This window comes from Microtus pennsylvanicus, chromosome 4, assembly GCF_037038515.1.
Source record: "Microtus pennsylvanicus isolate mMicPen1 chromosome 4, mMicPen1.hap1, whole genome shotgun sequence".
Taxonomy (NCBI): domain Eukaryota; kingdom Metazoa; phylum Chordata; class Mammalia; order Rodentia; family Cricetidae; genus Microtus; species Microtus pennsylvanicus.
Window position 1 is genome coordinate 114,671,544 of NC_134582.1, and position 27,508 is coordinate 114,699,051.

Here is a 27,508-nt window from a genome sequence, read left to right on the forward strand (position 1 = left end):
ATAAATCTCACCCCTGTTCAGAGGGCTAAGCAGGGTTTCTTGTGCAGAGTTCTCGCATGGGGCTCACCACACAGGGCACTGAGTGTTAGACTTGAAGAACATACCATGCCAGTCGTTGTATCCCTCACTCCAGCACATTTCTTCCTGGAACGGATGCTGCCATGTGCTGTGTTAGCAAGTGAAGCATTGTGATGGAAACTGTCCCTTGCTTTCCTAAGAAAATACACATTTGATGGGAGAAATTTACCAAGGGACATGAAAAGAGAGACCAAGAATGTGTTAAAAGTCTTTCTAAAAAAAGGTTTGGTTAAACATTCTGGTGTCTTCCTGCCTGGAAACAGAGTGCTTGCTTCGTGAAATGCATGTCTATGAATATTTTCTTATATATGAATGAACCATTGAAGAATAAATTTTCAAAACCTAGATAATATTCCATCATATATATATATATATATATATATTTATAATGAAAGCAATGTAGACTTCTGAATCTCTATTCAGATTTAATGTCTTTTTCCATATGTAACTTTTTGTATGTATCACTAGTTAACTTAATTTTTTAAATTAAACTATTTTAATTGTACAAAAAAAAGTCAGAGAAGTACAGTTAACACTCAGAAGTTGCCCATGGAGATACTTTCAAGTCTCCAGAATGTTATCAGCCAATAACACTTCTGCAAGCACAGTGATCTGAAATAAATAAATGCCCGTTGTCCAAGGACAATGACTCTATCTCATTGTCCCTTCAGTGGTGTCAGATGGTGGGTTACACTTGCTAATTGGCATGCATGAAGTTCATGTGTCTCCCTTCTGTTAGATTTTTCCCGTCCGTCCCTTTGATTCCTCGGGGACCCTTATTTGCAACAACTTTCTGACTGCTGGAGCATGGGCTGTCAGGCACAGCTGCAGCTGATTCACATTTAATCACAAACTGCTAATTTACACTTCGTGGTGCTCAACTGGATGTCCTCCCCTCTCCTTGGTGGCAGCACCACTGTGCAGCCATTCCTTTGCATCTATACCTTCGGAAACAGACAGGGGAAACACTGAGCATTCTTATTTTAAGATTTATTTTATTATATTTCTATTTTGTATGTGTGTATGTCTATGTGTGGGTAAGCCATGAGTGTGCCAGTGCTCTTGGAGATAGAGGGGATTGGATCACCAGAGCTGGAGATACAGCCGTTGTGAGCAGCCCATGTGACTGCTGTGAACTGAATTCAGGTCTTCTGGAAGGACAGTGCCTGCTCTTAACCTCTGAGCCATCTCTTCAGTGCCATTACTGACATGTCTGTTGCTGTCTTATGGCACAGAGGATGGGCTATTTAATATGGGGAGTCTTTAACGTAACTTTTATTGTCTTCTGATACAGAGATACTGTCTAATGCTTCTAGTACCTCCAAGAAGGAAGAAAGTGAGCCCAGTGACAGAGTTACTGAACACTGTCTTCCTGTGGGACCTACTTGGACACTCTAAGCTGTACTTTGCACCCCAATAGACTTTGCTTGTGCGTTGGATGCCCAACATTAATGTAAAACGTTATGGCGAGACATGAGGAGCATAAAAAATATTTTCCACTTGGAAAGAGGCACCCCACATCTGTTGCAAAAGTAATACTATCTAACATCATCAACAGTAGATCCCAAAGATCTCTAATAAACAGCAGTATTAAGACAATTTTGATCTTATCTAATAATGGAAAGATTAGCTGATTCTGCCTTTTGTTAGGTTAACTTATCAAGTATTTTATTTGTTTTTGTCCCATTGTTCATTGCTATGTGTGCAAATTCATATGTTTGTGTATGTCATGTGTATATATGTTCATTTAACTTGGGCATATTACATCTATGTATATGCATATATAACCTATGTATAATACATATATACATACATCTATAGATATACATACATGTATTCTCTCTCACATGCATTTATATACATTTTCCTCAGGCCTAGTCTTAATTCATCACAGGAGGAAAAAGAAAGTCTCCACAAAGATCAGAGTAACTGTGAACATTTCAAAATTTTGATTATTTTTCTTTGATCTATATAGGTGTTTTACCTTCATGTATGTGTTTGTACCATGGTACCTTGTGCTCAAGAAGTCCAAAACTAGTGTTGCATACATGGATCTGGAATTACAGATGGTTGTGAGCCTGCATGTGGATGCTAAGAACTGTACCCACGTCTCTGTAAGAACAGTACATGCTTTTAATTTCTGAGTCATCTTTCTAGCTAGAAACCTTTAAAATGTTTGCCTCTGGCCATTTTCTCCTTCAGAATACATACAAAGAAGCCAATGGCACTGGCCATGTCTGGTGTTGTGATATATCGAGCCCTTTGACTAGCTGAAGAACAAGGCAAAGGGGGCCACACCCCCTTTGGTTCTTGGTCCTTCCTCTCTTTCATTAAGAAAAGAAGGATACACACCCGATGACTGTGGAAGCAGTGGGGAGGGGTCCTTGTAAGAATGGACATTCCAAGATTCCTGGAGGTTGGGTGGAAGAATGGACTTTTACAGGGACTGTAGTTAGTAAACCACGATGTCGGGATCATACAACTCTACTCTCATAATGTCAGCCGTTTCTTTGTTGCACTGTGTTCTTTCTAGGTTGATGGTTTTCTCTGAGCCAGGACTTGAGAAGCGACCTGCTTGTTATGCCCTGCTAAGAGAATCTCTTGCTAAATGCTGAAGATGGTGATTTCTGTTTTTGTTCCAGGCTTCATCCCTGTGTGTAGCCTGGGGGTGGCGCAAGTAGGCAGGATGAACTTCGGGAAGGACGTCAGCACTTTGAAATATTTCACCATCTGTGGCTTACAAGAAGGCTATGAGCCATTTGCCGTTAACACAAACAGGGACATCACCATGTGGCTGAGCAAGCGGCTTCCCCAGTTCCTCCAGGTCCCATCAAACCATGAACACATCGAGGTTTGCTTTTCCTTTAATAATCAAGGCTTTTCTCAAAACTAGAAGTGGGAAATCTTTATGTATAGGAATGTCCACATGAACAGTGATTGTGAAGATATTAAAATGCTAACTGATATGTGTTACATAGTAATAGATCTAAGGAAAGGATTAATCTCTCCTTGGGCACTTTATCCAGTAGCTTATCTGCTGATGAAAAACATCATTTTACACACTGACAGTGAGTGCTTGGATAGATCTGGATGTCTACTCTGTGACATGAACTGGTCAACCTGTCTTTAGAGTTAGGGCAGGACTAAATTATTATAGTTTCCTTAGCTTATCCACAGGGAATTGATTGTATATTTCCCTTGGATACCAACATCTGCAGTTGCCCAAGTCCCTTATACAAAAGGACAGCATTCCTACAGAACCTACGCAAATCAACCTATGCAATGTCAAAAATTCCTAAATTACTTATGATATATAATACAATGTAAGTGCTAGATAAATACTTTTGTTATATTGCTAATGAGAAAGAAGTGGTCATATTCAGTACAAATGTATTTTCCCCAAATATTCTGCATGGGGCTTTGGGTGAAGCACAGACGTGGAACCTGTCTGCAAATAGGTCTGAATATATTGCCACAACATAGTGCCTCTAGCTTTACAATCTCCTACAAAATGCTGTTTGGGGTGGATCATCTTTAGAGCCTGTCCATATGAAATGCATTGATTATTGTTATGTTCAGGAGATTAACAGTGGTGACTAGAATGGGAACTATGACGTTCTAGTTTTGTTTCTTGTTTGCATGATAAAATTATTTGGACAAAAACAACATAGGGAAGAAAGAGTTTGTTTTAGCTCTCAGCTCCAGGCTTCAGGTTCCAGTTCATCACAGAGGGAGAGTCCCAGAGGTGGGAATTGGAGGGAGTTGGTTATATCACAGTCGTAATTAGGAAGAGAGGGCAGTGGTTACATGCATGGATGTGCTCACCTCACTTTCTCCATTCTAAGACAGTCCAAGAGGATCATACACCTCTACTCTCAGGGAATAGTGCCACCAGTGGTGGGCAGGTCTCACCTCAATTCACCCAGTGAAGATCATTTCATAGACATGCCCACAGGCCAACGTTGTCTAGATGATTGCTCTTCCCAAGTGACTCCACGTTGTGTTAAAAGTTGACACTCAAAACTAACGACGCCTTCATCTCCTAGGTAACAAGAATAGATGGCACCATAGACAGTTCTCCATGTCTGAAAGTCACTCAGAAGTCCTTTGGCTCTCAGAACAGCAACACTGACATCATGTTTTATCGCTTGAGCATGCCCATTGAGTGTGCTGAGGTCTTCTCGAAGACGGTGGCAGGAGGGCTCCCTGGTGCAGGCCTCTATGGGCCCAAGAATGATCTGGAGGATTATGATGTGGACTCTGACTTTGAGGTTCTGATGAAGACAGCTCATGGTCATTTGGTGCCTGACCGCCTTGACAAGGACAAAGAAACCCCGAAGCCAGAGTTTAATAACCACAAAGATTATGCTCAGGAAAAGCCTTCACGCCTAAAGCAAAGGTGATTAGCAGAGATAGTGTAATGGCTTGTCTGGCCTGGGGTTCTGTTTGTGTGTATATACACTTGTGTGTGGGTACACTTGCACTTCAATGTGTGTGTGTGTTTAGGCCAGAGGAGGATGCCCAGTTGAATACTCTTCTCATTCTCTACCTTATTTTGGGGAGGCAAGGTCTCTCACAGAACATGGAGCTTGCCAGTTCTGCTAGTCCTTCTGTCCAGTGGGATCCAGGAATCTACCTGTCTCTGCGCCTCCCCCTGTCCCCCCCCCAGTTCTAGGCCTTTTGCACCTGGCTGTTTACATGGGTACTGATGACCTGAACTCTGGTCTCAGGCTTGCGTGGCGAGCACTTTACCTAATACGCCATCTCTCTAGCCTTGGTTTGGATATTTTTAGACAGACTCTCAGTCTGTATGCCAGACTGGCCTGGAGCTCATGCCAATCTTCTTGTGTTGGCCTCCCGTGTGCTGTCCCTATAGATGTGAACTACTGAGCTCAGCTACAGTGTGCTTTTAAGTTATATGGCTACCAAGTGGCCAAGGCTGGAGAAGAAGGTAAAGGATTTTTAGTATTCATCTTCCTCCTATTCATTCATTCATCTTCAGAAGATTTTACAGAGGAGCATAAGAGACACAGAAAAGTTTTTCTACTTTGTAAGCCCAAACGTCATTGGTTCAAACTTATCTATATTTACATTTTTGGTTGAGACTTAAAGATTATTCCCTCTAAATCAGTGGTTCTGAACCTGTGGGTTGTGACCCTTTTGGGGGTTGCGTAGTTGGGTATTCTGCATTTCAGATATTTACATAATGGTAATTAATAATAGTAGAAAAACTACAGTTATGAAGAAACAACAAAACAATTTTATGGTTGGGGCTTACCACACATAAGGAACTGTATTAAAGGGTCGCAGTATTAAAAAGGTTGCTCCTTGCTGTCAATTCTATTTTTAATAGTAAATATAAGTTGCTTTAGTATCCCTTTCTGCATTGATCAGTGGTTCTCAAATGCAGTGCTATTACCACTCTGGTCAGGCTGTTTTTCATTGTAGAGATTCCCCCTAGGAATTTAAAAGGGTGTTGGGTGATCCCCCTCACATATACCTGCTAGATGTCAGAGTATTCTACTCCAAGTTGGGACAACCAAAACCCATCTCCCACTGTCGCCAGATGTTCTCTGGGAAGGAGAATGCCCCGCTGCAGACATTTCGGCGCATGATCTCATATGCAAAGTGGGCAGAACACACTGCTCTCGCTTATTCCTCCTCTCGCATGTTGCAGATTCCTGCTTAGAAGGACGAAGCCAGATTATAGCACAAGCCATTCTGCGAGACTCACTGAAGATGTGCTGGCTGATGACCGGGATGACTATGAGTACCTGATGCAGACTTCCACGGTACGCCCCTGAAGCCCTCCGTGTACTCCATCTTTTGTTTTTTTGGAGCTGGGGATGGAGTTAGGCAGGGTCTACTGAGCTCAGGCTGGCTTTGAACTGGTTTTGTAGCTGAAGATGACTTTGAACTCTGGATCCTCTTGCCTCCATCTCCTATGTGCTAAGATTATAGACATATAATCTTATGCCACCATTCCCAGGTTTTGTGGTGCTAGGGGGCGGTATCTAGGGCTTTCTGCATGATATGCAAACACTCTACCCACTGTCCCCAGCCCTTGTTTTGTTTTTGGAGATGATATCTCTTTTTGTAGTCAAAGCTGCCCTTGAACTCTCGATCCTCTTGCCCCAACCTTTGTAGTACTGGTATTATAGGCATGTGCCACCACACTCAGCTGAATTACATTTTAAAAGCAATTATTTGCTTATACTGTTAGAGCTATTTTAGGGGTAGAGATTTTGAAGCAAAGCTTGTATTGTAATGTCTGTTAAGGCATGAGAGCTATTTAAAGTAACTGTCCTTACGGATATCTGTAATTCAGATTTGGACGTCTAGTCTGATGTTCAAATTTCGCAATGAAATTTGAAAATTCGACTGGGCTTTTCAAAGTGCATATAATTTAGTAGATCTTAGCAAACTGTCTGAGAGCAGGTCATACTCTTCATGTAAGACCTCTGCCATTTCGAATCTTCAGAACTATGCATCTAGAATGCTAAATTGGAAAAAAAAAACAGTTGTATCTGCTGTAGAGTGATTCTGTGTTACTTTGTAAAGGGTATTTGTTTGTATTTTATATGTGTAAATGTTTGTTTGCATGTAAATATGTACATGGTGTACACACAGTGATAGTGGACACGCAGCAGAGGAGGGCATTGGATCCCTTGGAACTGTGTTACAGGTAGCTCTAACCACCATGTGAGCATTGTGAACCAAAGCTGAGTACTCCACAAGAGCAACCAGTGCTGGTACCTGCTGAGCTGCCTCTCTGGTCCCTGGGTGCATCCATGTTTGAGCTTGATGCTCATGCATCAAAGAAGCCAAAGAAATGACTTCAGATTTTGGATAAGAGAAGGAGCCACACACATGCAAAGAGGCCCATAACCAAAGTGAAGCTCTCATGAACTTGCAGACACTTAAGAATTGAAAATTTACCTGTCTAACAGATTGATGCTATCTTGTGTGTGTATGTACATGATATATAAAACTACACGTACATATGTATTCCTATGTACATGTATGCACACACATACCTAGGAGTGTACAAACCTCACATTATTTGTCATGTTCTCACAGATAATCTGAAATTTTTTTCATTTCTTTGTGTATATATATATGTGTGTGTGTGTGTGTGTGTATGTGTGTATATGTATATGTGTGTGTGTTTGTGTGTGTATATGTTTATGTGTATGTGTGTGTGTGTGTGTGTGTGTGAGAGAGAGAGAGAGAGAGAGAGAGAGAGAGAGAGAGAGAGAGAGAGCTGTGTATGTGGGTGGGTACCTGTGGAGGTCAGAATCACTTGGAGTTGCAGTGATGAACAGTTGTAAACTGCCCAACATGTGTTCTTGATCCTCCACAAGAGCAGAAAATACTTATAACCGTTTGATCATAGTACTTTTGAATACTAGCCCCCTTTGCCTGTGCTATTCTAATTCAGCCGAATGGTCTTAAATAAAGAAGTAAATGCCTGGTCGATTCACAGGCCCAGATGGCACCCACATTTTGTTTTGTCTTGCATTACACTGCCCACACTTGCTTCCCCTCTCTCCACAGTACTATTACTCAGTGAGGATCTTTCCTGGACAAGAGCCTGCTAACGTGTGGGTGGGCTGGATCACATCTGACTTCCACCAGTACGACACGGGCTTTGATCTGGACAGAGTGCGCACAGTGACCGTCACTCTAGGAGACGAAAAAGGAAAAGTACACGAGAGGTTGGTTCTTCCAGTGTTTTATACAGAATAATGCCTGAAAAACTATTGGTAGGCCTAGATACTCTCATTTCTTGGATTTTGTACTCAGGATATTTCCATTTATAGGATGATGTAATTCAGCCATTGATGTCCTCTTTTCCTATGCATACAAACCAGGAAGGAATCTAAATATATTAAAAGCAAAAATCATTTAATAAGAATACAGCGGCCTTTGGGGTAAGGATCATTTATTCTTCAGGTGATGCAACTAAGGTCTTAGGTCACCAATTCTTGGCCTTTGTATTATGGACAAGAGACGAGATGAAGTAGTGTGTTTATGGTCTGAGAAGCCCCTTGGGCACTGGCTGTGTGGTGGGGAGGAGAGTGTACAGGCAGAGTGGGCTCGTAGCTTAGAGTTAGATGAGGGGCGCGCCTTTGAACTCCGACTGAGGACCAGTGGATTCTTTCCTCAGCTTTGCCCTTGACTCGCTGTGTGGCCTCGGGTAAGTCAGTTACATTTTGTGTACCATCCTTTCTCATTTGTAAAACACCGAACTCAAACCAAACCTTCAAAAAAGTGAAGAAGGCCATCTTCCTTGCAGAATAAGACAAGAGAAGATCCTCCCATTTGCTTCTACCCCGTGCTCCCATGCGATCCTCTCTGATCTGCTCTGCCAGGTCTCAGAAAGAGTCTTCCATAGTGCTGCTTTTCTTCTTCAGCTGAGCCATCCTTTTTGGTGACCTGGGAAATGCGCTGTCCCTCCCCCAACACTACAGACAGAGAAGGGCTTTTGCAAAAAGCCTCAAAGAGTACTTGATATCAGCATGGGACCCCAAATACCATGTCTTATGAAGAATAATCCGGACATGTGTTTAATTCTCAAAGATGGCAACGATATAAGAAAAACACTGATTCATGTAAGAAAGCTATAACTGACAGGTCATTAGCGTTGGAAACAGGATGAGGGAGACTCACCGAATACCAGGTGCCGAGCGCAAAGAAATGCAGTCTGCATTTGGATAACCCGAAAAGGACTCTATCCCAGCCTTTTGTTTCTGTTTCCCTTCCTGCCTGCCTCTGGCTTTTCCTTGCTAGTCTTGTGATTTGTTGGCTGTAATGCAACTAAGAGAATGGAATGGAACTTTCCAATGAAGGTTCTGGTGAAGGTGAAGTCAGAAGGAGCTTATAGTCAGCAGTGCTGTGTGCATTGTCTACTTAGCTGTCCTTTGTAGCATCACTAGGAATTGTGCGTAAAGGCACATCATCTTGGTCAGGTATATTATTGCACTCATGGCTCGTATAGAATTTGCCTGGGGATTTTAATCGTGTTGTTTAGGATGAATTCTTTATCTCAGAACAAGCAGTGGTGTGTGTGTGTGTGTTGGGGGGTAGTGGTGAAAATTCAAATTTTGGATAATCAATAGTCAAACTTTTTTGAACCTCAAGAAAAAAAGGGTCCAGTTTGGTTTGAGTATTTTTGTTTTTATTTTGCAGAGGAGGTACAGATCAATTCTTATTTTGTGCCAAGCTCGTTGGCCTGTCTCCATTAGGTGTGAAACTTAGACACGCGACAGACCTGATGTAGACTGCTCCTGGCAGTCAATGAAGTACTGCTCAGAATCACAGACTTGGGCCCATTCTGCATCTCTCCCATTACAGCATGAGCTTGTTGCTTGCACAGCATAATTTAGGCTTAGTTGCTTTCTCCCGTGATGGTGTTTGTGCAAGGATACAGATGTGGGTTGTTCTTTCTTTAATTCAGCATCAAACGCAGCAACTGCTATATGGTGTGTGCAGGAGAGAGCATGAGCCCTGGGCAAGGACGAAACAACAGCAATGGTTTGGAGATCGGCTGCGTAGTGGATGCTGCTAGCGGGCTGCTCACATTCATTGCCAACGGCAAGGAGCTAAGTACTTACTATCAGGTATGTGGTCAGAGGTAGCCTTAGGCTTTTGCCCCTGCTAAACAGAAGCAGATTTCCTAAGATGAAAAACTCAGAAATTAAGAAAGAAGTAAAACAGCTACGAGTTTATAACATATTTTCTTTTGCATATTGGCAGTACTGTAAGCCTTTTGGAGTTAACAGTATTTCCCTCCAAAGCCGTCTGTGTAGTTATGAACCCAGTGATTATTGACAGAATATTCACGAGATGAAAGGGAAAGTCTCTAGTCTCCTTCTGTCATGTGCCTCTTGACTGTTTTAAAGGAAATGCCTGTTTCTTTGTCTCCTGTCTCCTTCCTTTACTAACACCCACACCCTCACTTGTTCATTTAAGGTGGAGCCAAGCACAAAGTTGTTTCCTGCAGTTTTTGCACAAGCTACAAGTCCCAATGTCTTCCAGTTTGAGTTGGGCAGAATAAAGGTAAGAAAGCCTCTGTTGTAGTGTGCTGCTATTGCTGTAACAAAATACTCTGACCAAAAGCAGCTTGGAGAGGAAAGGATTCATTCCAGTTTACACTTCCAGGTAAGAGTCCATGGCTGAGGGAAGTCAAGGGAGGGAACACTGAGGAATGCTACTTACTGGCTCCCTCTGGGGCTTTCTCAGATGGCTTTCTTATGCAGCCCAGGAGCCTAGTGCTGTTACCACCCACAGTGGACTGGGCCCTCCTCCACCAGACAAGACCACTGTGAAGACAATTGATTTATTTTTATTTCTTATTAGTGCTTTGGCTGCATGTATGTATGTATAATACTTGTGTGTATTTGGTACCTTTGAAAGCCACAAGAGGGCATCAGATCCTCTGACACTGGAATTACAGATGGTTGTGAGCTTCAAGGTCAGTGCTGGGAACCAAACCCAGGTTCTCTATCAGAGCAGTAGATACTTTTGACTGCTGAGGTATCACTCTGGGCTGAGGCTCCCTTTCCCAGGTGACTTTAGGCTGTGTCAAGATGATAATAAAAACTAACCCAGACAGATTATAATATTGCATTTCTATTATTTTCTATTAGTGCCTAGCATGTACAAAATGATACTGCTTTTTGTTACCAATATAGATATTCCTTAGAGGAAAGATAGCCTATTAGAAAATCTCTTTCAGGTCACTATGATAACATAATTCAAAGAGTTTCTTTGTTTTGAATATGTTGTTTGATCACACAAAGCTTATAGAGAAAAACCTCACTAAATTGCACACAATAAATCATTGATCTGGTAGCCAGATGTCAGTCCTTGACACCATGCATTGAGGAGAGAATGATCTGTGGTGTTCTCTAGGAACATAAATGGAAGAGTAGCTAAGAGGCACTGGGCAGAGGAGGTGGCTATGATTTGTGGGTTGCTTGCTTTACTATTAATCATGACTGTCCAGGTACATTTACTAGGAGAAGGCCCTCCTGTTCAAGGGAGAGAGAAAACAGAAGCTGGGTGTGAGATTTAAGTGGCTTATTGTGATGCTTGAGAATTCCTACTGGGGCATGGGTAGAGAGGGACAAGTTCAGAGTTAAGAAGTATAGGATACGTGCTCTGCTGAAAAGTTGGCATGTATTATATGCTTACTGACATTTGAAGAGGGATGTTGAGTGTGATTTGTCTTGGAATAGTCTAGTGGTAGGAAGATGGCGGTACAGAATGAGGGTAGGCATTGGTTAGTGTGTCCTGCTGATCTGATACTGTCTGGTGGGGACTGTGTTAAGGGCCTCGAGAGTCATAATAGAGAGGAACTGGAGGGTTTGTACTGTTTCCTGGGAGAAGGCAATAGGACGTGACAACAAATTGGTTTTTATAAGATTAGTTAATTGAATTTTAGCACCCAAAGCAAGGCTGATTGATATTCAAATTTTATCCAGTTTGGGTGATTTGGGAATGTTCATGCCACAGCTAGACAAGCTTGTTGAAACTGAGGAAAGAAATTGGATTTCCTCTTGTGATTGTCAAATTTGGGGGCCAGGCATGCTCTGTCTGGATGAGTGTGGTTGATTGTTTCAGGCTGAGCCTGTGACCTGTGGCTTGCTCAGCACATTTGCTGAACCGCAGCAGCGCAGGTCTGTAAAATGTGGCTCTCAGTCTCTGTTGAGCGGAGTAAAAGCAGCAAAAATAACAATCCTACCATCCTGATGCTTAACATTGTCTCAGTGAACTTACATATGCATAATGCATGCATATATCCTTACATATCTATAGTTAGAGATAGGGATGAGGAAGAGAGTGGGGGAAGACAGGGAGACAGAGAGATGGAGACAGACAGACTGGAACACATGCTATGCTGAAAATGAAGTAATTCAGAGATTAAATGAAATTTATCTTTGAGAGTTAGTGAAATACCCACCTGCTAATATGAAAGGGAGAAGATGGAGGGATGGAGAAGCTTGTATCAATTAAGGAAGAGGCATCCATGAGATGGATTTAGAAAAATATACCGGGAATGCAGGAGGGAAACTGGGGAGGTATATTAGACAGGCCACTGCGTGTGTAGAATCCGAGTGGCCAACAGTCAGAGATCAAAGATGGCACAAAAAGGTCAATGCAACTCGAAGAGAGGGAGCTTGTAGATGTGTTGGCTGGGAGGATTTTTGGTGAAGGACGAGAAGAATTTCCACAAAATGCTAGGAGAAGCTTTATGGCAGCAAATTCAAGCAGGGATGTGAGAGTAGAGAAGAGAGTGTGACTGGAGGTCAGAAGGGCTCCTTCCCCCTCACCCCTGCTCTGAGTCCCAGGGATTTCCTTTATCCTTGCTCTTTGCTTGTCACAGTAGTCTGAGTGACCCTCACCGCTTATATCATGAGTCAGGTCAGAGCACCCTACTACTTAAGGGTGAAGATCAGGTACCTGATGACGGCCTCCCACCTCTAAAACCAGCTGACATGCATGGCCTGTCTCCCTTCCCCCATGCTGCCCTTCCTCTCTCCTGTGCTCCTGACCCCCTTTCCTGGTTCTGTCTTGGGGTTCCTTCATATCCGCCCTTCCTGCTTTTCTTTATATCTCCAAAACAGAAGCTGCAAGAGAGCGAGGGTTTTCTTTGCTTCGTTCATTAACATATTTGCAGTGTCTAAAACAACCTTTGAGCTCCTTAGTAACCGTATTCTCTTCTAGTCATAAGAGGGGATAAGAGATAGCAGCAAGAGTAAAGTATCTATAGAAAACAGTTCAAGGCTGTGGAAAGGGAGGAGAGACTGGAGCTCAGGTCAGACATTGTTTCTAGTGCTCCTGTTGGAGGAAATCAGGAAAGACCTAAACAACACGCATGGAGAAACACATCGGAGCAGAGCAGAGAACTTTCCATCTGAAGCTAGAGGAAGTCAGGCTGGCTGAAACAGCCCACTCGAGGTTGGGGAAGCATGAGCTGTGCTGGTTACTGTCAGGTTTGACTTTCATGGGAGACACATGGGTTATCCACACAGTTATCTCTGTGCACTGCAGGTTAGATAGAGTGTACTTAAAAGAGATGATGAGAGATGATGAGAAAGAGAACTTAGTTGAATATCCTTTAGTAAAAGAGTGTTTGGTACCCTAAAGGCTTGCCAGTTTCCTCTAGGACTAGCTCTGCGAAGGAACCTGATGGATACAGCCCATGTTTGATCATACTTGCGTGGTACACATGGGAAGACACATCCCTTGACTGGTGTCCCTGCCCTGAAATTCTGAAGTTTCAGCTGTTTCCTCACAATTTTCCCATCTGTTCTTTCAGAAAATTTTAAGCAAATATCTATTTTTTGTAACTTCACAATCTTAATTCACAGTGGCTCTTATTTACACCAGCTCTTTCCTATGTAGCCGGTGTGTTAGAGCCCCAAGTGACATGAGCAATAACCTTTTTCTTTCTTTTTCTTTTATCTACTCCGTGCTCTAGAATGTGATGCCTCTCTCTGCGGGACTGTTTAAAAGTGAACACAAAAACCCCGTGCCCCAGTGCCCCCCACGTCTGCACGTACAGTTCCTGTCACATGTTCTGTGGAGCCGGATGCCCAACCAGTTCTTGAAGGTGGATGTCTCTCGAATCAGTGAACGCCAAGGCTGGCTGGTGCAGTGTCTGGATCCTCTGCAGTTCATGTCCCTCCATATCCCTGAGGAGAACAGGTCAGCCCCAGGCGCCCATCACTGCTTGATTCAGCATGAAGATGTAGACTTTCAGGATGAGGGGTAGATTGGGGAAATAAAACATGTTTCAAAAGCTTAGTCTGGAGCAGGAAGAAGGTAAAATGTGAACACATTTAAAAGGTAAAGGTTTGGTCTCCAGAACCCATGTGCCAAAGACCCAATATGGATATGGTGGTCTGTGTTTGTAATCCCAGTAATGGAGCGGGAGAGACAAGCATATCTCTTGGGGTAGCTGGCCAGCCAGCCAAGTCTCAAAATAATAAATAGAAGGTAGATGGCTCATGAGGAATGGTACCTAAAGCTGGCCTTCTAACGTCTATACACACACATACACACACACACACACACACACACACACACACACACACACACACGGCCTGTGTAGCTCAGGCTTAAGTATATTTCTCAACCACTTTGTTATCTATGTGACTGACTGAAGCAGTAGCATCCAGAACTGGAAGATCTTGGGGATGAGATCCTAGGGACCACTTCATAAAATTCTTCATTTTAGATGCGTGAAAAACCGAGACCAAGGAGCTTAAAGAATAAAAAACCTGAAGACAATGAGAGTACTTTAGTAGCAAATTTAGGTGGGTTTCTAGGCAGTAATGACAATGTCAAGACTCAGAGAGGTGCCAAACTCTTTGGTTCCCCAGTCTTCTCCTGTGGCTCCCCTCAAATGGCAGTAATTTCACTTTAGTGACTTGTTACAGGTTAGGAGATGAAGTTCTTAAACTGTGCACCAAGTTATGTGCAAGGTAACGTGAAAATACTAGGTAATAAATTAAGCGAAAACTTGGCTTGAAAACAGAGGTGAGACTTATTGTATTCCACTCCCCTACCCCCCAGCACTGTTCTTCTCAAGTCTGTGGTCTATAAGGAATTGTAGGAACAAGGCTGGGTTTTAGACCATCAGATGTTGGTGAGGGGAGGTATCATCTAGCCATCTAGTTTAATAGAAACAAAGTGATCTGACCTAAAGATCCAGGGTTAAGGTACCATTATCAGAGAAACTTCCTAAGGCAGTGCATGGTGGAATGTTGGGAGAATCACAGGTAGTCAAGATGAAGAGAATATGTGGCCTTGGAGTGTTCATCCTCCAAAAGAGGCACTTTTATTACCTCTCCTACAAGGCTCAGGGAACATTGCGGAAGAGGGGGTAGAAAGATTATAGGAACCAAAATCGGGCATCCTGGGACAAAGAATGATCTTCTGCACATGGCTCGACTGTTGCACTCACAAACTCACAGCAGCTGAGGCTGTCTGCACATGACCCGCATGAGATCAGTTCAATCAACATTTCAGGATGGATGGGAAGGGTGTCACTAGGGGGTGAAGGGGAGTCAGTTTTATTTAAAGGTGTGATATCTTGTACGTCTATCACACTTTAGTGGGTGCCTTCACACCCATGAGTATATGAAATTCTGAAAGAACAAATAAGATACTTTTTAAAAAAGAGTTCAAGCAGTTACCTTTTTATTTTGTTAAGAGGAAAATGCCATTCACATTGTTTGTTTCATGAGCTGTATGCATGTACTTTGTGGAAACATAGGTAGCTCTGGCTGGTCACGCTGGGGTCCGTGCAAGATGTACGAGTAATTTACACCAGAGGCGAGTGCTCTGTTGAGCCATTGCTGACCTGTCAGGGTCATAGTGCAGATAGAGCAGCACTATGGTCCAAGGTAAAGCTCTCTGTTTTCACACCATGTTCATCTGTTGGAAAAGAAAAGCTGGAATCTTCCCCAATAATACTCAAGCTCTGAACTGGAGAGTCCGAGGCTTGGGCTGAAACACACATATCTGAAAGGATGCTCACGGTTTCACTACCAGGGAGGATGAAGGGGCATTCTAGATGAACTCAGGGTTAACATGTCCAGCTTAAATTCTCTTAGTTAGAAAATGTGTAAGCTGACTAGAAATGGTTTACAAATACTGCGAAACCGTTCCCTTCACTCTCTCCTCCCTTCCGCAGGTCTGTTGACATCCTAGAACTGACAGAGCAGGAGGAGTTGCTCCAGTTTCACTATCACACCCTCCGCCTCTACTCGGCTGTCTGTGCCCTCGGGAATCATCGGGTGGCCCATGCGCTCTGCAGCCATGTGGACGAACCTCAGCTGCTCTATGCCATCGAGAACAAGTACATGCCTGGCCTGCTGCGTGCTGGCTACTATGACCTGCTCATTGACATCCACCTCAGCTCCTATGCCACTGCCAGGCTCATGATGAACAATGAGTTCATTGTCCCGATGACAGAGGAGACAAAGAGCATCACCCTCTTCCCCAATGAGAACAAGAAACATGGTCTCCCGGGCATCGGCCTCAGCACATCTCTCCGGCCCCGGATGCAGTTTTCCTCTCCTAGTTTTGTGAGCATTAGCAATGAATGTTATCAGTACAGTCCAGAGTTTCCACTGGACATCCTCAAGGCCAAGACCATCCAGATGCTCACGGAAGCAGTGAAGGAGGGCAGCCTCCATGCGCGGGACCCTGTGGGTGGGACCACCGAGTTCCTGTTTGTGCCTCTCATCAAGCTCTTCTACACCCTGCTCATTATGGGTGTCTTTCACAATGAGGATCTGAAACACATCCTGCAGTTGATTGAGCCCAGTGTGTTTAAGGAAGCTGCCTCTCCAGAGGAGGAAGGAGGAGCCCCAGAGAAGGAAATCAGTGCAGAAGACTCTAAGCTGGAAGGAATGGGTGAAGAAGAATCCAAGGGGGGCAAGAGACCCAAGGAAGGCCTGCTCCAGATGAAACTCCCCGAGCCAGTTAAACTACAGGTAACTGGGGGGAAACGGAGGGACTTTCAGAACTGCTCAGTGTTAAAGTAGTGAAATCCACTTGTCTTCCTCTCTCTTTGTATTGGTCTCTACAAATCTACCTTCCATTCTTCACCAGCACATTAACTACCCATTTATTTGTGTGTCTCCCCATGCGTCTGCATAAGTGTTTTTCCCATGTGATATTTAGTTGTGTGTGGATTTGAGGCACAAGCGTCCCCTTTCCTTCCTAGCTCTGCTGTTGTTCATGTTAGAACATGCATGTGCACCTCTTCTTAGAAAGCAAGAATTTCCTCCTCCAGCATGGATGTAAGGAGTCTAGAAACACTGCCTGGCTTTGTGTTCATCAAGGTTTATGGAGGCTGCTTAATCCATGCCTCTTTGGTGCTTGAGATTTAATGTTTGAGTCATTGGCATTACTCATCAGCTAGTCAGCATCAATAGAGGTTGTATTCTGGACCATGTGTTTGGTGCAGAAGAAAGACTCAAGTATGAGTTCTGCCTTCCAGACATTCACAGGCTCTAGGGAAGTTTTTACCTGTTTGTGATTTTATTTTAATGTAGCATTGCCAAAAATCCATCAAATTGTCTGAAGCAAAAGATGACTTGCTAGAAGAAAGATCTTTGGGATTTCTGTTAGAAAGGGAAGGAAGGGTCTTTGTAGGTAGTGGTTTTAAGTGAGGTCAGGCAGAGAAGCTGGAGTTCCAGAGTGGGAGTCAGAGAGATTTGGTGGAAGGTACCAGGAGCCTCACATACACGGCAGACAGCCCTGCATGCAGCATGAGGCTGGAGAGGCCAGGAGGATGAAAAGGAGGGAAGGGAGCAACTAACAATGTTTGACACCAATTATGGCTTGATATCCATTAACTATTAATGGTATGTCTTTTAAACTGTCTTGTCAGATGTGCCTCTTGCTTCAGTACCTCTGTGACTGCCAGGTTCGGCACCGGATAGAAGCCATAGTAGCCTTTTCAGATGACTTTGTAGCTAAGCTTCAAGACAATCAACGGTTCAGATATAATGAAGTTATGCAAGCCTTAAACATGTCTGCTGCACTCACTGCGCGGAAAACGAAGGAGTTCCGGTCCCCACCCCAAGAGCAGGTACCATAGTGCAAAGCTTTTAGGATCTGTACATTATAAAACTATATAATAAATTATGAGTGTTTGTTTTTTCTTTTCTGTTCTGCTGAAATTAGCCAAGTTCATTTGGTCAGTATTCTCAGTTTCACCAAAAGAATCTATTTGGTTACTTTAAACTAATATTAATTGATTAATGGCATATTATGGATAAGTAAGTAACTAATTGCTAAAAGGTATCCAGTATTGCATCCTGACCTTTTCGAGCCAATCCACAATTGCCACCACTTGAGGTTCCACAGATAATGACAATGTTCAACCAGAAGAGATGGGTCAACTTTGACTGGCCTGGCTCACCTTTAATGGTAGAAACCCTCCTTTCCTAGAAATAGACACTAGAAACTTTGTCTTTTGGCACCCTTGTAGAAGAAATGGCCAGTAGTCATAGGGCCCTTTTCTCCGTGTCTTCCATTGGCTAGTGTCAGATTAAGCTGGCTAAGATGGGAGTCTGAGAAAAATCCAGAGTTCATTGCATAATATTGAGAACACTCACATTCCAATTAAAAATCTCTTCTTTGACCAGGAGAGGACTAGGTAGACAGGAAACACCAACACTGAGACTTCAGCTCTTAATATCATGACAAAGCGACTCTCACTAAACTTCCCAGATAGGAAAAAGCAGAGGGATCTCAGTAAAGGACAAAGGAGAACCCATGGCATTCTTGATTGAAAAACACAGTAGCTGGAATGAGTAATAGGCTGGAGAACATAATGGGGAGGGCAGAAGGTGCCGTTCTAACTGGGTAGAGGTCCGCACAGAAGAGTCCCTCGGAGGAAAAGAGAGAAGAGAGAAAACGGAGACAAAGGATTTTGCGGTGGTGGTTTGGGGCTGCAGAAGAAGAAACAAAAGACAACAAGAAGAAAATGTCTTAAAATTTGAAATTTTCTAAGGCAGTGGTTTTCCACTTTCCCAATGCTGTTACCTTTTTTTAGTACAGACCCTCATGTTGTGATGAACCCCAACCATAAAATTATTTTCATTTTTATGCCATAACTGTGATTTTGCGACTGTTATGAATCATAACGTAAATATCTGATATACTGGATATTTGATATGTGACCCCTATGGAAGGGTCGTTTGACCCCAAGAAGGGTCATGACCCACAGATTGAGAACCACTCCTCAATGACTGTGCAACTAGAGATTTAAAAAGCCAGTAAAGCCCCCAGCAGCAAAACCTGGAGTGTTTTACACTACTGCGCATTGCAGCTGAATTTCTGAAAACTGCAGACAAGGAAAAAGCCTTGAAAGAACTGAAATTTTAGTTGTAGAGGGAAGATAAGCTTGAGTCTTAGCAGGTGGTTATCAGAGAAGATGAGGCCAGCTTGAAGTGGAAGGTGAGTCTCAACCATTGAAGGAAAACCTGTCAGCTCAGACTTCTACATGCTGTGGGAAGGACAGACGTGAACAGCTGACACTAAAAATGAGAGAAGCGGCCAGAGAGATGGTGGTGTGGTTAAGTCCGCTTGCTGTTCTTCCAGAGGACCCATGGTTGGTTTATAGCATCCACATTTAGTGACTCACAACCACCTACAGCTCCAGCTCTGGGGATCTGATGTCCTCTTCTGAAATTGCACACAACAACCACCCCCACATACACAGAAGTTATGGGAATTGAACTATCTTGGAAATACTATAAAAGAGCTAATGAATTTTTTTCTCAAAAACAGAAAATGGCAGAAGAGACTAGAGAAAGTCAGAAAGGAAAAGGGAAAGGAACAGTAGAAAGTGTTAGCCTACACGTAAATAAAAACACATTTTCTTTTCCCCCAGATTTATCCAAATATTGTTTGGGAGTCAAGGGCTAAATAGGTATTATGAAACTGTCTTTTATGGTTCTAACTGGGCTTGTGGAGAATTTTAAGATGACTTTATTGTAAATGGGAACTAAGAGGACATGAATCGAGATAAGACTTCAGAATTCTCCCCAACTGGCAAGTGCTGGCATCAGCAGCTAAGTTATACAAAAAGGCATGCATGGTCTCTCCTGATTATTTTCTCAGAAGAGCATATGAATCTGTAATTATCTCTGATCTGTAATAAAATCACACCATAAACTTTGAAATTTTTCAAAAGGAAAATATAAGAGAACATCCACGCTGTCTTATCTTCATTTGTCAATTTAATATATTTAGTACTAAGACTCGAGCAGATGGAAGGAAGTGTCTTGCGTTTTGACTGAGACAAGAATATCAGTGTCAGCCTAGCTGTCTATTATACGGCGGTTCTGTTGTATTTAGACCTCTCCTCTTTGAATCTGTATCCTTCTCAAGAGCATTCTTTAAAATATGCAGAAAGTGCCAGTGATGGAAAATAATGGATGTGTAGAGCATAATAAATTGTGAAGAATATAATAAAATACTTAAAAAAGATTTTCATGTGAATGTGAGTGAGTGGATGTATGCTTCATGTGAGCAGGTGTCTATGGAGGCTAGAAGAAGGTGTCAGATCCCCTGGAGAGTGATAGAAAGTTATAAGCCACCTGATAGGGGCACTGGGAACTAAAGTAGGGTCTTTTGGAAAAGCAGCAAGAATTCTTACCTGTTAAGCCATTTATCCAGCCTCTAAAATACCTGTAGTTAAAGATAACGATGTGTATGAGTCTAAAATTCAGTAGCCCTAAGGAGGAGTCTAAATGATTTTAACTGTTTTCCAGCCACTACGTCCAGGAGGGGTTGACGTATTTTGTGATGGTGTTTGGACTGAAGGGTGGACAGTGGCTTTTGACTTACTGAGGGGGTTGTTTGTGGATGGAGAAATGTGATTTTCAATGCTCCTGAATTCAAATTCTCCACCCCTTCTGTTCTTCCTCTCTTGCTGTTTTCCTCTTCCAGATTAACATGCTTCTCAACTTTAAGGATGACAAAAGTGAATGTCCTTGTCCTGAGGAAATCCGAGACCAACTGCTGGATTTCCATGAGGATCTGATGACTCACTGTGGTAAACTCATTGTTCTGGTATAATCTCTGTTGCTGTGTCAAATACCTTGGCCAATGGCAACTTTGAAGAAGTTGGCTTTGGCTTACACTGCCAGGTCACAACCTATCGCTGAGAGAAGTCAGGGCCAGAACCTAAGTAAGAACCTGAAAAAAATTGCAGAAATGATATTTGCTGACTTGCTCAGGTTTATGCCTTTAGACAGGTAGGATAAGAGGTTCTGGCAAATAGTTTCCAAAATCACTGATGCTGAAAAGGTCAGGCAAAGAGCAGAATTGATCTTTACTCCTGATGGTGCCTTTTTGTTCTCCACTCAGTGTGAATGTGTCCTGGTTGTCAGTGGTCTTGAAATAACAAGAACTGGGGAAGAAGAGAAAGGAGGGAGCGATGCTGAGAAGTGAATTATTTTTGAGTGCTCAGGGGCAAGATAGTCTAATAGGTGGTGCTAGTTGCCTGAGAGCTTGCTGGGAGCTGAGGATGGAAAAGCAGAAGAGCCCGAGATAGCTCCCAACTATGTACTGTTTTCAAAGGGTTTCCTTTTCTGCTCCCCCTGCTGTTTATGCCAGGAATTGAGCTGGATGAAGATGGATCCCTGGATGGAAGTAATGACTTAACAATCAGAGGACGTTTGCTGTCCCTGGTAGAAAAGGTGACCTACCTGAAGAAGAAACAAGCTGAAAAACCAGTTGCAAGCGACTCCAGAAAGCCCTGTAAGCATTTGAAAGGGCCCTGGTCCAGTACCCAGCCACGATATTTATTCTTCCTGCGAATGAACATTATCCTCACTAGGAGGCACTAACTTCCTGAGATCAGCATTAGTGTTTGTCGAACCCAGAAGTAGACAGTAGCAGCTGCTGAGCTCACAGGCCCAGCTTGAGAGAGAACTGCATTGTCAAGGGCTCCTTGCATAGCTCACATTTTACATACTTGGTCACAGACTGTCAAGAGGAAGCTTGGGAGGTGGCTCAGTTAGCAAAATGCTTGCACTGTAAGCATGAAGATCTGATTTTGGATCCCTAGCACCCATGTAACAAGCAGCAGTGCACACTTAGAACCCCAGTGCTGGGGTGGCAAAGTCAGGGGGACCCTTGGGACTTGTTTGCCAGATAGTTTATTCGAAATGGTGAGCTCCAAGCTTTTGAGAGACCCCGACTCAAACAATAAAGTGGAGGATTATCCAGAAAGACTTTCAACATCCGCCTCTGGCCTCCAATCATGTCCATGTTCATTACCACATGTACATGTAGACACATGTGAACATGTATGCAGATATACACACACACAGAGAAATTATAAAGGGGATACCTTAGACTTCATTGGTGAATACTGCATGTGATTTTTAAATGATTGTATAAAATTAAACTTTTCCTTTTAAAGTTAATAGATGTTATCTGTAACTATAACTAATTTTGATTCTGAAACCTTTTCTAAGGTATGCAGTTGTGGTTAATTATATACTATTTGATCAAGAATAGTGGTGCTGGTCATTGGAACCAAATAAGCCAGCCCTGCTGGACCGGGAGCTCTTCAGAAGTATGCCTTACTCCTGAAGGGGTTATGGACCAGAGCCATTAGATCCACATTCTTACCAATGAGTTTCTAAGATCCTACCAATTTTAAGGTACAGCACTGGTTTAGGAACAGGTCTTTCTAGACAAAAAATAGGAATATTATTCATAAAATTATGTTTTAGAGATGAAAAAAATTGAGGCAGGCCACCTTCTGCCAGAGTTCTAAGTTTCTAATGAGTCAATGTGCTAACATATTTATGACTTTTATTTGTTATTATGGCAATTGAGATTTTGAGATGTGTGAGAATCTATTGACATTTCTTTGCATTGTTTTTTGTTTGGGTAAAATTGATAGATTTGCTTTTTCTTAAATAATATCTAGGCACAAAATAAATAGCTTCATTTGAACACCAGCCGATGTATAAATGACAGAAGTTAGGCCTCACCTCACTACCTCTCAGCCGCATCTACTCTACCTAAGTTAGATGCTTTCATTTAGTTTAAGATATTTAGAAAATTCTACTATCTTTGAATTGACCAATGATGCCTCTTTTGCCACAGAGAGTCTCGTAATGATTTTCAGTATAGTCAAAACTGAATGATCAAATCCTTTCAGAGGTATTTAAGTGACAATGTAGATCCAAATTTAAGTAAAGCTATAAACCATATCTCTCTGTAAACCATAACCATGGAACAGAACACTTATTTGAGGGAATAGCTGGATAACCAAGCACCACATTGAGTTGTCCATGGTGGAGCTTTAAAGGTGAAGTGAGGCAAACCTGGGAAGAGAATCAGAAAAAACGTGGATGGAAGTAAAAGTGTGGCCCCTTGTGTTCTTGGATAGATTTGTGGACTCGGAGCAGTAGTTTTGCCACGTTTCTATTGTTCTGATAAAAATACCTTGACAAAAAACCAAATCAGGGAAGAGGGTGTATGTTAGGGCTTACAGATCCAAGGGGGTAGAGTCCATCGTGCTGTGGAAGGTGTGGCAGCAGGAGCGTGAGATCATCGGAACACATTCCTTGTGCACAGAAAGCGGAAAGAAGTGGGAAGCACGGGAAGTGCGACCAGGTTATAAAACCTCATAGCCCATCTACAGGGACATAGTTCTTCTAACAAGGTTCCACCTCCTTGAAGGGTCCATAACCTTCCCAAACATTGTTACCCACTGGGGACCAAGCGTTCAAATTCATGAGCCTCTGAGGGGCATTTCTTATTCAAACCACAATAGCTTGTACCTTTGAAACAACTTATCTTAATTATAAGAACTATTACTTAGACAGAAGTGCATAGCTTTTCATCCTTAATAAATTGCATCTAATCTCTATGGAAAGAATGAAGATATTTAAATAACTCTGTTAAGAATATCTCAAGTGTACTTAATGTGTCCTAACTTTTGAGATACCAGTATGGGGTTGTGTGATTATGGAGTTGAAACGTCTAACTGGTGTGTCTTCTTTCACTGCTTGGCACAAACCTGCCATACAGCCAGTCTCCAGCAATTGATTTCTGAGACTATGGTGCGGTGGGCTCAAGAGTCTGTCATCGAGGACCCTGAGCTGGTGAGGGCCATGTTTGTGTTGCTGCATCGACAGTATGATGGCATTGGGGGTCTAGTCCGGGCACTGCCAAAGACCTACACTATCAATGGTGTCTCTGTGGAGGATACCATCAATCTGCTTGCATCACTTGGTCAGATCCGATCTCTGCTGAGTGTGAGGATGGGCAAAGAAGAAGAGAAGCTAATGATCCGTGGATTGGGGTAAGCTATGTAGCCATAGCAATCTTTGTCTTATACATGTCTTCTCATTCCATCAAGGTAGCAGTGCATGAGAAAGCTCTGACTGGATTATGGGATGATGTCAAGTATTTTCTTCCCTAGAAATTAAGTTTTTAAATCAAATTAGAGAGTTTCTCACTGGGTCATGGGCAACCTGGGTGAGGGGATTCATCCCTGAAGAAAATTGACCCTCCATCCCTTAGTACTGTATGGAGCTCCTCCATACTGTATGGGGTTCTGTTCTGATGAGCTTTCTCCCATCCACGCTGTATGTGGTCTTGTGCAGGTCTTATCCAAGCAATCACAATATTTGAGAGTCCATGGGTATGGTACTCCCATTGTATCCAGAAGACATTTGCACAGAATGTATTGATATGTACCTTTTTTTTTACATTGTACGACACTTTAAAAATTGATAATCAGTAAAAGTTCACTAATTTGACAGATTAAGATGCTAATGTATTTTCGATACATAGCAACTAGGTTATTTTCAACCCCTCAGTAATGTACAAGTATATGTAAAAACACACTAAAATCTATAACACTGATAGATGACCATGTGCCAGCAGGAGAGAAAACAAAAGCTTGTCTCCTTCCATTGGATGCTGGGCGGAGGAGGAGAAGGGGGACCATGTTCTGATAATTCAGTGTCATCAGTTTATATCTCATGATTATCAGGGGTTAACATTGATTTCTACATCTTTATGAGTAAGAGTGAAACAATTATTCATTTTTTCCCAGTGATCATTAAAAGGTAGGGTTCAAAATTTAAGAAATTAAAATAGTAGCAAAAATAAAAATAATGAAGATTGCATGAAGTTCAAAAAATATAGAAAATTGTAGAACTCTGGAATGTATAGTCATAGAAGACGATGAAAAATACTCATAAGAATTGTAATTCAGGCCAGACATGGTAGTATACCTTTAATCCTAGCACTTGAGAGGCAGAGGCAAGTGGATATCTCTGAGTTTGATAACAGCCTGGTCTATGCAATGAGATCATATCTCAAACAAAAACAGATTATAATCAGGTAAATATTAGGGAAAGTATAGCTAAAACTGTCATGGCTGCATGAATAGAACAGAATGCAAAGAAATAACTAACATTGGGGTTAGAGGGATGTCTTCGTGGTTGCATGTGTTTGCTGCTCTTATATAGGACTCAAGTTGGGTTCCCAGCTCCAACAGCTGGCAGCTCACAATTGCCTGTAACTCCAGGTATCTGAGGTCCTTTTCTAGCCTCCAGAGATGCCGGCACCCACGCATATCCACATAATGAAGGAAAAAATTAAAAACTTTCTCTTGTATGAAACTGAAACACAATCCAGAAGAATTGGTCCTTGGACTTCCCTCAGTGCAGGGAACCCTGATTGCTCTTTGGACTGATGAGGGAGGGGGACTTGATTGGGGGAGGGGGAGGGAAATGGGAGGCCGTGGCGGGGAGGAGGCAGAAATCTTTTAAAAAAAAGATGTCATTGTTGTCACACACACATACACACACACTCTTCATCCCATAGAACAATACTCATGAGCATATTAATATTTAAATTTATAGAAATGGACTAGAAAATTATATTTCACTTTTACCATAATGGTTACATACTGAAAATTGTATGTTAATAGAATAAGTTCAAAAACAGATATTATATATATTATATGATTTTATTATATATTATATATATTTTATATGCTAATATATTACAGTGCTATATATAGTATATATATTATCTGTATAGATATAGATAATATCGATATATAATATGGACATATAATATATAATGTTATATATATACACAGATATATAATCACCAAATATTTTGTGAGTAATATAGTGAAAGAACTGAGAGATTTCAGGGTTTGTTTGTGTGTGTGTGTGTGTGTGTATGTGTGTGTGTGTGTGTGAGAGAGAGAGAAAGAGAGAGAGAGAGAGAGAGAGAGAGAGAGAGAGACAGAGACAGAGAGACAGAGAGAGCGTGTGAGAGAGAAATCCTGTTGACATATTATTACTTTAACTTGGACAAGAAAATGTTGCCTGTGAAGGACTCTTGTATTGACTGATTGATGCTGAAATCGATGTCAACAGAACTCTTTTTATATGCTGCTTCAGGTACAGCCTGAAGAGCCTTGGAAATAACACAATGTAATTTTTAAGACAGAAATGATATTGAATTGTTCTACATTCCATCTGCTGCAATTTATTTATATTGTCATCAAATCCAGGGTGAAGACTGTACTCCTAACTTTACATGCCTCCAGTTTCTCTCAGAGACTAAGCATTGTTATCAGGCATGTTATAGTTTTGACTATATGTAGAAGTATAGTAAAATATAGCAGAAAATAACACCATTGTAATTATGTGTGAAACCATGGGATATAGCACTAAAAATAACAGATACAAGTAAAGCAGAGAGCCCAACAATTTTCTAAAGAATCTTCATATAAACGTGGTATAATTCTGATTATTTCTTCAATACAAATAAATTTGGATATCCACAAAATTAGAAATAATTGCTAGGACATGCCATATCATCGAGAAGAACAGGTAGTTTGCATATCACTTTGGTGCAACTATGACTATTTAGGAGAAGGCTAGATTGTGCTCAGTAATATTTATGATGGTCATCATCACAATTTTGTTTGCAGGCACAAAAATAATTTCTAAAGATGTATCAGGATCTCAGATAACTGCCTTTGTGCCCTTTATTCTGAACTCTGCTTTACTGCTGCCTCTCCTGTTCTTTCTAGGGATATCATGAATAATAAAGTGTTTTACCAGCACCCCAATCTCATGAGGGCCCTTGGAATGCATGAAACAGTGATGGAAGTCATGGTGAACGTCCTTGGAGGTGGGGAGTCCAAGGTAAACTAAAGTCTCAACTTCAGGGGTCATGTTTGCTGCAGCCTTCTGTAGTGCATGGTTGGCAGAGAACTAGCAGAATGGTTATTTCTCTAGCTGAGTGGTGTTTAAGGAACACTGATATTCTCTCTCTCCCTTCCTCCCTTCCTCCCTCCCTCCCTTCCTCCCCCCCCCCTCACACATACAGACACACACACACACACATCCTTGAATCTAAGGGTTGTAGTTAGCTATTTGAATTTTCCTTAATATCGAAAAAGAAATTCCTACCCTGTGCTTGGTCATTTGTTGTCTCCCAAGAGAGTCTAATTCAAGGATATTCAGCAACTTAAAAAGGGCATATCAGATTTTATAATTAAGTCACATCCCATTGTAAGTACAAGGCATACACCTGTACTTCAGACTCAGCCATTGCTGGCATTCAGACAGCAGTTGGATACACTGAATTTTTGAGTCAAATCAGTGCTTGGGCAGGATTGTTCTGGACTGGGTTTGTGGTAAGACCCCAAAGTTAACTTTTTTTTCTTTTTTTTTTAAATTTATTTATTTATTAAAGATTTCTGTCTCTTCCCCACCACCGCCTCCCATTTCCCCCCCCCTCCCCCAATTAAGTCTCCCCCCAGCCCGAAAAGCAATCAGGGCTCCCTGTCCTGTGGGAAGTCCAAGGAACCCCCACCTCCATCCAGGTC

At 42.1% G+C, this 27,508-nt stretch overlaps 1 protein-coding gene across 1 annotated transcript in view; it reads left to right on the forward strand.

Moving 5' to 3' along the window:
• Ryr2 (ryanodine receptor 2) overlaps positions 1–27,508 on the forward strand; it is a 566,260-nt gene that overhangs the window by 367,736 nt on the left and 171,016 nt on the right. The window contains exons 30-42 of the mRNA XM_075970222.1: positions 2,721–2,929; positions 4,125–4,477; positions 5,756–5,870; positions 7,636–7,796; positions 9,539–9,701; positions 10,054–10,140; positions 13,568–13,794; positions 15,788–16,592; positions 17,495–17,695; positions 20,566–20,671; positions 21,235–21,378; positions 23,671–23,944; positions 26,708–26,822. Of these exons, the coding sequence (XP_075826337.1) occupies positions 2,721–2,929; positions 4,125–4,477; positions 5,756–5,870; positions 7,636–7,796; positions 9,539–9,701; positions 10,054–10,140; positions 13,568–13,794; positions 15,788–16,592; positions 17,495–17,695; positions 20,566–20,671; positions 21,235–21,378; positions 23,671–23,944; positions 26,708–26,822 (2,960 nt within the window). The remainder of the gene's footprint in view (positions 1–2,720; positions 2,930–4,124; positions 4,478–5,755; positions 5,871–7,635; positions 7,797–9,538; positions 9,702–10,053; positions 10,141–13,567; positions 13,795–15,787; positions 16,593–17,494; positions 17,696–20,565; positions 20,672–21,234; positions 21,379–23,670; positions 23,945–26,707; positions 26,823–27,508) is intronic.